Source organism: Chinchilla lanigera, unplaced genomic scaffold, assembly GCF_000276665.1.
Source record: "Chinchilla lanigera isolate Chin_1 unplaced genomic scaffold, ChiLan1.0 scaffold00005, whole genome shotgun sequence".
Lineage (NCBI taxonomy): Eukaryota > Metazoa > Chordata > Mammalia > Rodentia > Chinchillidae > Chinchilla > Chinchilla lanigera.
The window spans coordinates 33,534,133-33,546,377 of record NW_004955406.1 but is presented as its reverse complement, the minus strand read 5'-3'; the positions used below and the strand labels follow the sequence as shown (position 1 = coordinate 33,546,377).

The window sequence follows — 12,245 nt, the reverse complement described above, 5'->3', positions numbered from 1 at the left end:
GAACAAAATTCTCGTAAATAGAAACATTACACTTTGTCTCAAAAAAGTGTATATTTCAGTGATAACTTTGGGCTTTTAGAGTTATACTCAAAACATTTCCTCATTTTAGATTATACAGTTAATAAAACTGTCTTGCTTTAATTATAGTCTTTTTCTTAATATCATGTACAAGATATGCTATTGATTTATAAAGTTTTTGGTGTTCCTTGGTATTCTCTTGATTTCTAATATGGTTGATTGCCCATTTTACATTCCTAAATTTATTTGGTATAGAAAAACTTTGGTATTTTACAAACAGGTATGAAGGTTTAAACAGTCCCTTGATTTTAACATTCCATTTAAATAATGACAGGCCTGCTGATGGCCTCTGAATGAGTACAAGCTATGACAACCTTTTCATGTTTGGGTCACCTTATTCAACAGAAACATATTGTGCCCCAAACTGCTCAGATCCAGGTTAATAATTTTGCAACCCTAACTGAGTTTCACACTTTACTTGGTAATATTAATTGGCTTTGCCCAGATCTTAAGCTAACTACCCAATTTAGGACCTTCTTTTGATAGTCTCAAGGGGGATCAGCCCCTACCTCTCCAGGAGTGCTTTAGCTGGAGGCTAAACTGCCTTAGATGAAGTTAGAAATTTTGCCAAATCCAAACCCAAAGCAAGAGTCACAAAACTGGGTTGTTTGATAACAGGTGAGATTTTGTATCAAATCAAGGAATATTATTAATCTGTTTAAATAAGATCTTCAAGGAAAAGAATAGATAATGGGTGGTATCATACTAAGTGTAGCTATGGTTCCCTTTTCAATAGTGATGATGGAGTCTGTTTCACCCAGTTTTAAATAGTCTTGCCTGGAACATCAGTCTAGGTATGGATTATTACATTTGTAACTAAAACAAATTTCTGTACACTACTTGAGGTCTGTAGCCTTAACTTAGACTCCTGGTTGTATATCATCTAATCAAGGAATCTGTCTTATTATAGGAGCCCTGTACAATGGGCTAAAACTATAGCCAGCAACATTGAATTCCTATCTGACCTTCATTCTCATCTCAGTTCTCTCTCTCTCTCATCTGTGATCTTTCCATATATAATCTCGAGCCCACTCATGATTGGAATGTGCTGCCTATTTTAAGATCATAATAATTAACCTTTGTTGTGCAAAGTAACAGTTCATAAGCTGCAAGGAATAGAAAACAAACAGCTTTGCAGAAGCCATTATTCTCTCTACAGCAATGAAAAACCAAGTTCAATGACCCACACTGTAATGAAGAGAAGATATACTGAAATAAGGAAGAATATATACATCAGAGGAAAAGAATAAAATATCTGAAATACATACAAACTTATCATGAACAAATTTTTTAACAAAGTTCCAAGTTTCTTGATGTGCAAATAAGTAACATTTGCCAAAATTTCACTAAAACTGGAAATCCATACAAAAATAAATTTCATTTCATACATAAAATAACTGGAAGTCAGTCACAGACATAAATAAGTAAATATATAAACTTTACAGACAAAATTTTATGGTAAATTTGACTAGTAAAGCATAAGTCAGAAAAATTGATTAATTTAGATTTCATCAAAAAATAAAGAAATATGTTCTTGAAAATAAACTATTAAAAACTCAGAAGATGAAGAATGTAAGAAAAATGCACAAAATATATATTTGAAAACATGATTGCATCCCATATATTTAAAGGCCTATTATAATCTAAGATAAACTACATAATTAAATCTGGAAAAACATAAAAATTTCATAGAAGATAAAATTAAAAAGCAAATAAAAATGTGCTCACCATTATTAGTCAACCAAAAACATAATGACATACCACTTTGCATATGCTAATGTGATTAAAATATAAAAACTGCCCATCCTGTTTGTTATTGAGGATATGGGCCCACTACAATCCATATATGTTGCTGGTGGGAATGGAAAATAATTCAATAATTGTTAAAATCAACATGGCAGAATCTTATAGGTTTAATCATGCACACAATCACAAGATCAATTTCACATTAACATATTTTTCCAAGAAATAGTAACTGCATTTCATCCAAAGATGGGTGTTTATATGTTCATAAATAGCTCAATCATAACTTCCAAAATGTGAAAATAATCCAAATGTTCATCAATAGTGGAATAGATAACCAAATTTATGTATATCCATATAATGCCATACTCCATAAAAAGTTACTAAAGCAAAAAACAACATAGACTAATACACTAAAACACATAGACTAACATAGACTAAAACACAGATTTTACTGAAAAAAGAAGCCAAATGTAAATCTAATCCGTGATAGAAAGAACACTGATTACCAACTGTGACGGTTGAGTAGACAGGGAACAAGAGAACTTTTTAAAACTATCTCTTGTTTAACTGGACTTGTACTTATGTACACACTCTCACTTGGTAAAAGCCTTGGGTCCATGCACTAAACGTGTGTGAATTTTAGTTTATATAATTCAAACTCAAATAAATGACATTTTATAAAAAGTGACCTTTAGGAAATTAAACAGACAGTGATTTAAAAAAGCAGTAAATTTTATTGAGTTAAAGAAAAAAAGCCACATCAATCTGCTTCAGTAGAACACACAAAATGAAAGAGATAAAATCAGAGAATAGGTTCAAAGGAGTCAAATCAAACAACAGAAACTCTAGATAGAAAATTAAGAATATATACAAAAGTAATACTGAGTAAAGTCAAAGATGGTCAAAGCTGAATAAATGATTGGATTAAATATTCATACTTATAAACCCATAGTAGTTAAGTAGAGGATTACAAAAACACCAATAGAAAACATGTTCACTAATATCACAAAAACGAATACACAGAATAACATAATTAAATATACATGTTTAGGATACATATGCATACACATATTTAGGATATATGAAAAAGGTACAATATCAAGTTACTGCAGATATGTGCATATCCCAAATTTTTTATTAAGGAAATGGAATTGTGTATAAAAATCAACACAAATGGATTAAAACATGAATAGGAAAAGCAAAGTGGACTATAACTTTTAGAATAAAAATATACAATGTATATTTTTTGCAGAAGACAAACATTACTTAAAAACAAAAAATTAATGATCAAACTATTGGTAGCTTTATAGAAAGAGGAATGAATTGCATTTATAATAAATATCAAAGAAAAATTACAGGCCACAGAAATGACTACCACGTTTATAATACACTCAATTGAAAGAGAATTAGTATTTAGAATTACTAAGATTCCAGCAAAAACTAGAACTTCCAAAAATTAAATTAAGAAAAACATCAAATTTCATTTTAAATTAGGATAATTAACTATCAGTTAACCTATGACAGTATATGCTACACCCACATAGTAAGGAAATAAATACACACCAACACCGCGATACTACAACATAGCCATTTATTTTGTAAATATTAAACTGTGATATCATCCAATCATTATCAAGGATCTAGAGCAAGAAGAAATCATTGCCATTCATGTACTATATATTTGTACAATCACTATAGAAAACTTCCTAATATTTTATGTACCAGAAAATCCATTATTTGTTACATATGCCAGAGAAATTCAAAGACAAACAGCACTACTGTAAGAATGTCACATCATTTCTTCAAAATAATATACACATTTTTGATTATCACTGTCTTTATCTTCTTTTTTGTTGTTGTTGTTGTTGTTTGTTTATTTATTTTTTTTCCGGTACCAGGAATCGAACTCACGACCTTGCACTTGCCAGGCAGGCACTTTGCCACTGAGCTAAATCCCCAGCCCCCTTTATTTTCTATTTTAAACTCTCATTTTGTCACCATTTTGAGTTTAATGATGAAATGATTTCAAAACACATATTAATATGATTTAATTTAAAAAACAAATGCTTCATTCCATTCTTTGTCATCTTCATTATGCTCCTGAGAGGTGAATTTATTTTGTTATGTTCTTATCATGAAATTTTATATTCATTTATACACACTTCAAAAATAAAGCAAGTTAATATAAACTTTTTACCACAGTTAATGGAGATGGTCTTAGAAAACCATGAGCATAGTAAGATCACACAGTACTTTACTTACTGATACGGTTGCACTTGGGAGGAGGGGACCAGCCATCCTCTGTGCATGTAATTTTGGTCTGCTCATTTGGAAGACTATAGCCAGGATAACACTTAACCTCTACAGACTGATCTTGTAAATATGTTTTTCCTGCAGATGGATGATGTCCATTTTCAACATAATTGTGATAACATGTTCCTAAGGATGACAAAAATGATAATTTTTTTAAAAAGTGAACAAACATTAATTTAGTGAAAATACTAAATTAAAACAAACTTTCACAACATTTAAATGGCAATACATAAACATCCCAAGACATGTGCAATGAAGAATAGCTGTAAGTACTGCCCACATTTCTTATAAAAATGAAAGCACTATTCAACATTTTTATCTTTAGTTTTTATAATTAAAACGAAATAAGTATTCTTGTAAAGTTTCAATCTTTATGTTTTCTCTGATTTTCGTAAACAGCTCTTCATGAAAGACAAAATGTTTCTGTTCATAAATATCTTGGCTCCATTTTGTCACCCAAGTGTTGCGCGTGCTTCCTTTTTCACATGTATCTATACTTTCCATTATACACTTATACATACATACTTATGAAGACGTTTACTTACTGAAGCATGGTACTTTTGGCTCCCACCCTTCTTTTGTGCAGTGGATGTGATCCCAGCGTGACCTCGAAGGAGTCACAAAATTGTCATCACAGTAATAGCTGTAATATTTTCCTATAGGTACTGGAAAGTATGGTCTATATCTACTTTCCCAAAATAGGCTTCCATGTCTTATTTCTGGAAAGTCACAAGGTTTCACTTGTAATGAAGAAACAAAAAAAAATTAATTTTATTTTAGTGAACAATTGTACCAGAAATGATTCATTTTATCAATGAATTATATTCTATTATTAGCATAATTATGTACATGGACTTAAGGCTCCCAGCACAACAAAAGTTATAGAATTCAGATGATTGAGGTAGATGAGTATGTTTTTGAGAATGACATTAAATTATATCTTGTGGGTCACTGAAGAAAGAGACTAAGATATTTGTCACTATCCAAATAGCTACAATTATGATAATCACTGATTTTTAATTTTAATGGGAAAATGAGATTGTTCTAATGTTATAAAATATTTAAAAATTAGATATGGTATCATTATATCTTATTGAGTACTTCTTATCTATCACATAATTTTAACATTATGTTAATGTAGTGCTACTTATTATATTGAAAGGTTTATACATAATATTTTTCAGAAAATTTGCCCTTTTCATAAAATCATTTAGCAATAACTTATCTTTAATACCGTGAGAGTATTTTTTCCATGAGATATGATTCTATTTTAAGAAACCTTAGTGCTAATTTTCACAACCTCATATATGCAAAGATGTATAATGAACAGGATGAATTTTCTTTATTTTATTTATATTACTTGATACAGAAATTTTTCAAGAAATTTCTACATATTTGTTATGTAAACTATAAACTTTGAATTCTTGTTTATACTAAACATCTTTTTTTAACAAAGGCTAGAGAATGATAGCTAATTATACTTTCTTTGCATGTAGTACATACCTCTTATTGAAAAATATTTCCCCACTTTTATGAAGACTCCATTGATAAGATTAAAAGTTTATCTAGTGTCTAGTCTCATTTCTTTTATATAATACTTGCTTTTTCTCCCCATAACTTTTTAAAAGATGTGTAGTATTGTCTTTTTACCCTTGGATTTTACAAATCACATCTGATTTGTCAAGACTAATGTGATTTAGCAATAACCATGTTTTAGATAAGATTTGGTTTTCAGATTTATGGAAGTGGAATTTTAAAAAATCAATGGAATTTCCCATAAAATTGTAGAGTAGATTGGAAAACTAACTCTTCACTACTGAACAAATCAGAGTCATCCACTTCGTTGAAGTGCTCCATAGAACATTAATAAAATCAAGTAGACCACTGAGCTATCTAGTCAAAGGTATGAAAAAGAAGCTTAATTAAAAGTAGGTTTCTCTGTAATCCCAGCATTTCAGAGGCTGAGGCAGGAGGATCATTGTGAGTTAGAGACCAGCCTGCACTACAAAGTGAGCCCAAGGCCAGCCTGCACTGCACAGTGAGACACTGTCTCAAAAGGACATAAAAAGGGCTGGGGATTTAGCTCAGCGGCACAGCACCTGAGCAAGTGCAAGGTCTTGAGTTTGATTCTTGGTACTGGGGAAAAAAAAAAAGACCAAAAAAAAGAACAAAGAATTTAAAAAATAAATAGATTTCATTACAATGACCAGCCTGAATTCCTTTGTTATTCTCTGTCATGTAGCCACATTTGAATCTGTCTCTTCTTTACAAAGTCATTCCTTGAAGTAAATGTAATATTCCACATAGACTCTGATCAACAGAGGGGCGTAGTACTTAGAGTAATCTCATTCTTCATCACACACTTCTGCCAGGACAGGTTATGGCCTCCCTGCAGTTAAGGTGGTTCATCATAGTGTTGATGCAAATTGATCTTAGAATCAGTTAAAATATTCACTAGTTTGTACAACTGCTGCTGACCTACCTTGTCCTAGGACAGCTAATTTCTTTGATCCCAGCCCAGGATCTTATTGTTACTCCTGCTAAATGCCATTCAACTTGGCATATAGGAGTCTGTATGATCTGTCCTAATGTACATTCATTATTATTTATATTATTCTAATTGAAATGAGTAGGTCATAAATTCTATTTAGGCCTCCTGCACGCTCTCTCAGGTCAATAACTCTGGAGAAAGCTAGATATCATTCAAGCAACTTATGGACAGGACTGTGGGGTGTGGAACCAAGGCTTCCTGCTAAAATCTATGCAAACAAGCTATGTCAGAGGCAAATCCTGCAGGCTGGCCGAGCCTTCACATGACTACGGCCTATGCCAGTTTCCTAACTATTTCAGGGAAAGACACTTTGACTCAGAACTACTTGACTAAGTCATCCCCAAATTCCTGACACATAGAAACTATGAGATACTAAGGATTTGTTAGTAAGCAAATATGTTTTAAAGGAAATTTGTTGTGATGCAAAAAATAATGAACGTATTATGTGTTGACTGGCACGATTCTTACCCAATGTTTTATTTAAATATTGGAAGAAGTTTATTAACTAGAAAAACATGTTTATACACACAAATGAGTTTGATTTGGGGTGGCAAGAAATTAAGAGGTTCATTAAAGTTTATATCCAGCCGTCCTCAAAGCCTCATGCACTCACAGGTGTGGCTTTGGGAGGGGGCGGGACCGCGGCTGTGTGAAACCCGAGTAGTCCACTGGTGCGTTTACAGATGGGTGTGATGCTGGGAGGTGAAGCCTGGTGGGAAAAGGTTGGTCACTGTGGTCGTGGCTTAAGGTTATATCCCTCCTCTCCTGATGGCCGGCCACTGCCTCCTACCTGTTCCACCTTGACCTTTCCCCTCTGCCATGCTGTCCTGCCTTGCAGGCAGCCCACAACAGACTGAAACCTCTAGGAGCCGTGAACCAAAATGAGCCTCCCCTCCTTTAACTTGTGGATGTCGAATATTTTGTCCCAGCCTTGAGAAAATAATTAAGGCAAGGTTATAGTTTACTAAAATGGTGCTTTTGATATTACTTAACTTTGGCTACTTTGTAAAAAGAATTAAGATGTGCTCTATCCATGTAGCAACTCCACACAATGAATGCCATCATTGTGTGCAGGAATATGCACTGTAAACAGTTTTTAAAATTAAAAAAGAAAGCTTCTAAAAGGAACTTCATGGACAATACAACAAATACTTGGTTTTACTGTCCCCCTTTTTATGTGTTTGAGAGAATGTAATTTCAGAATTAAGAAGTAAGTCAAAACGTAAACGAAACTTACAGCTACATCTTGGAGCGGGTATCCAGCCACTACTTGTACATTTTACCTTATTTCCCCTGGTGGCAGGGTAAAAACCATCTTTACATTCATATGTGACTTCATCTCCAGTTCTGTGTTTAATCCTTTGAGGTGAGTAGACACCATTTGGAATATAAGGAGGAGTACATGTTTTTTCTGAGGAAAAAGATAAGAGGATATGTAGATAATGCAGGAATCGGACCCATTAAAATTAAGTGTATGAAAAAGAAATACGAATGTTATTTATTTGTCCTTAGCACAGCACAAATGGCATCACAATGTTCACATCTTCATGTCCTGCCTGACGAGTCACTCATATTTCTCTTCATGCTATATTTTCATTGGACATATTTGTAACTCCTGGACTCCTAATCCCACTTTCTTCAAAGCTACCACATACTTCATGCTCCTCCAGATGTGACAATGACATTGTCTTGTATAAGTTTCTTCTTTCTATATCCTTCTACTTCTCTTATCACTTTTGTTTCCATAAGGGGTGCTTATAAAATGTTCAACTGGTGAGCTTTCACATCTTTCCTTCTTTGGAGTAAATGTGACCACACGACTTGCATAAGACAATGTAATGAAAATGGACGCAGAGTCTTTTATCTCGATGAGAAAGTTTTAAAAGTGATTGTGTGAATTTTTATGTTCTTGCTGCCAAATTGTGGTAAGAAAGGACATAGAAAGATGATATCTCTCTCATTTGATTCTTAATAATTAATACTGTAGCAGAAAATGCCCCCCCCTACAAGCCAGTCTGTTAGTTGCCTAGGTAACAGTTCCTGTTACAAGTTCCTGTTACTCCTGTCGCTTAGAAATGCCTGGTCACTGTGATGTATATTTTAAGAACCAATCAAAGATGGCCAAGTATTCTGCTTCTGTACCTCCCCTTTCACCTCCGTGAAAACCTCCCTCCCTGGGCCTTCAGGGTCTGATATTTTGGGAATGATTCCTACCAGTGCCTGTCAACATAGAATAAATCTGCCTCCAAATACTGGGTGTCCTTTGGGTGTTACTGCTTGCCATAGCATGTAAAGGGCAGAGGCTCATCTGACCTACTCTGTAAGGGAGGATTTGTTGGACATAAAGTTTATTATGATATTGATCTATTGCAATACATTTTCTTACTGAGATATGATAAACTAATATGGCATTAGCAAAACCGTTTTGTAAATGGTTAGTGAGTTCAAGGCCAGACTGCATTACAAAATGTGACTCTGTGTCAAAAAAAGGAAAGAATTTGTTTGTTAGGTGCTCGCATTATTTCTTATATCATTATTCCTACTGTGAATATCCTATCCTGTTAGCATTAGACACACACTGAAGTTTATTTTGTCAGAATGGATCATACATTTAAGAACAATAGAGAGATAACAGCAATACTTCCAGGAGCTACTTCAGTCTGCCTTGGACTGCCTTAAAGCACCAAAGTAGTCACAAGTGATACATGAGCAAATACATCTTTGTTTACAAAAAACATGCAGTCTATATTTGACCTATGAGCTACAGTTTGACATTGTTTACCATAATTTATAAAGCTTGCCCTTATTCCTCAACTCTGATATATCTCAATAATGGATTGATTTACATTTCTTTTCTAATAAAACGTCATATATTTTATGTATGGCGGAAAAGTTACATAAATGTCGGTATTACTTCCACATTGTATTTGGGCTTAAACACTTGTGGTGCCCATTCACCTTTGCCTGAAATCCTTTGATGTCCTTCTTGTGTACTTATTGCATTTTCTGATGCAAATGACTCTTTGTCTCCTGACTTCTTCAAAGCACCTAACACAACTGTGCTTTCAACAGATAGCAAGTCTTGGGCTTCACACAAATGAATTGAGACTACCAATGTGTTTCCCATAATTCTTTTCAATATTCCTTCAATATGAGCTGTATCCATTCTTAATTAAAACTTTCCTTCAGCATGCAAGGGCAAGACCTTTGAAGTTTAGGGTAGCTTCAAACCTTTTATTTCTCTGCTCTTCTTAAATTTTGGCCCCAATTTTATGCTTTATTTTCTAGATCTTGTCTCCTTATCACTTTCTATGTTACCACCAATTTACTCTCTATGTTACCACCAATCTGGCTTCTGTCTGGCGCTCACACATGCCAAGTCAATTCCTACCATTTGCACTTCCCATCCCATATGTTTCAAACAATTCTGCCCTAGAGCTTTACATTGCTACCTTATCACTACTTCAGAAAATTCTTCCTTGAAGACACTTAAAGGTATTGCACGAACAAACATCTATGTGTTACAATTGATTATATGTCAGTATTTGTCCTTGATTTATTTTTTTTCCTTTCATACTCTTTGTGACCCTAAGATATGTCCACGATTAAAAGCTACCCCATTATGTTAGTAACTTATTCAGTAAGATCCAAATTACATATCCAGCTACAGCTTCCCATTAGGCAGGCTCAGGTGTATAATTCAAAAACATATCTAATTTATTATATGACAAACTGAATCATTATCCTTTGCTCTGCTTTTTTCAGTGTTTAGCATTGTAATTTGTGAAAGAATATCTTTACAGAAAGCTAGAAATCTATTCACATCCCTTTCTTTTCATCACTGTCCTGGTCAGTCAGACACAGATCCCATAAAGTTTTAATTATTGATTACATGTTTCCTGCTTCTTTACCATAGTTCTATGAGTATATTTAGCTCCTGGAAGTATTGCTGTTATCTACTGCTCTTAAATGTATGATCCATTCTGACAAAATAAACTTCAGTGTGTGTCTATTGCTAACAGGGTAGGACATTCACAGTAGAAATAATTATATAAGAAATAATGTGAGCAACTAAAAAACAAGTTCTTCTTTTGTTTTCTTTTTTTGAGGCAGGATCACGTTTTGTAATGCAGTCTGGCCTTGAGCTCACTAAGTAGCCCTAGTTGCCCTCAGAATCATAGCAATCCTCCTTCCTCAGTTTCCCAAATTCTAGAATTACAGACATGTGCTGCCACACTCAGTCTAAACACAAGTGCTAAGTAAAATATGTCTTAAGTGTTGATGTGCTTTGACAATAGCCACAAATGAGCCTTAAATAGTTTTTTTGGCTTTTTCTTCACTCTGTTATATCTATTGCATTCTCATATAACCATTGTGGCTAAGTTTAGCTATTTTAGATTTTGCTTCATGATATTTCTCAATTTAATACCAATTTTTAAAGTCAACAGTAACAAGATACACAAAATGTAAGTTTAAGAGACCAGTCAAATAGGAAAATTCCAACTACTGGCATTGTCTTAAATTATTGAAGAATAAAGGACTTCTGGAGATTAATCTCATGCTGCAGACATAAATTTTTTGATGAAGCTTAATTCCCCACCTTGAAAATCTTCCTTAAAATAAACAGTGCTATTATAACATTGCTTGAATATGTATTTCTATCCAAAAACAACAATATTCTAGACTATCCAAATAGTTTTTTCCTGCTCTTGAAACATTTGAAGTAAGAATGGTATTCACGATTAGCATTCTTTGTTGTAAATCAATAAAAATACAGTCTGTGGAAGGAATAAATAGACTTCAATCATAAGTAACTTTATTCAACACATACTGGTACATTTAGTTATTGTTGAAAATGACTTCCTGTCATAGACTGTCCTTTACTGGATACAGAGATGAAAGTTTTGACAGTTCACTCAAATAAAACACTGCCATGTGCATGTCATGGACCATATGGGGGACAATTTAATTATTTTGTTCTAGCACGTTGTATTTAAGCTCATCTTATTACCAATTTACAAGCTTCTTATAAATTTAGATACAATAAAGAGAATTTTAGATTTTATTATTCCTGAGAAATTAAGGTGTATAGATTTGGAGTTCATCCTATATCAGAGGGTAGATCTTTTTATTATATGAAGAAACCAAAGACTAGTTTTTGTAACAACTTAGCTGAGTACAGAAAATAGAAAACTCTTCTTAACAAGAGACTTCTCTATATGTAGTTAATGTAAACTGTGTCTCCATAAAATGCAGCATATCATAAAAGAGAGTACATGTTTAATTTGGAGTAAATCTATCTTTGTTTGTACTGAATTTTAATAAATTGTTTTATGAAAGAGAATACCCTGACCCCAAGGTGTTCATGTGGCATCTCTGCTCCACACTAGGTGCCTCCTGAAAAAAAAAATCAGGACCTTAAAGAATTCGTTGAAGATAACTGCATGTAATATAGCAACCATTGTGAATTTCTATCATTTTGTCTTGAGGTCATGTATCATTTTTGATGTTTATGTGTTGTTTTGATTATGTCTTCATTGTTGTTTTGTCAGTTTTT

At 33.3% G+C, this 12,245-nt stretch overlaps 1 protein-coding gene across 2 annotated transcripts in view; it reads right to left on the bottom strand.

Annotated features, from left to right (window-relative positions):
- The window catches only part of LOC102022667 (complement factor H), a 79,986-nt gene that overhangs the window by 35,367 nt on the left and 32,374 nt on the right, over positions 1-12,245 (bottom strand). For both annotated transcript variants that reach the window (XM_005375113.2, XM_005375112.2), the window contains exons 7-9: positions 7,926-8,099; positions 4,683-4,877; positions 4,087-4,263 (exon numbers count right to left, since the gene is read on the bottom strand). In XM_005375113.2, the coding sequence (XP_005375170.1) occupies positions 4,087-4,263; positions 4,683-4,877; positions 7,926-8,099 (546 nt within the window). The remainder of the gene's footprint in view (positions 1-4,086; positions 4,264-4,682; positions 4,878-7,925; positions 8,100-12,245) is intronic.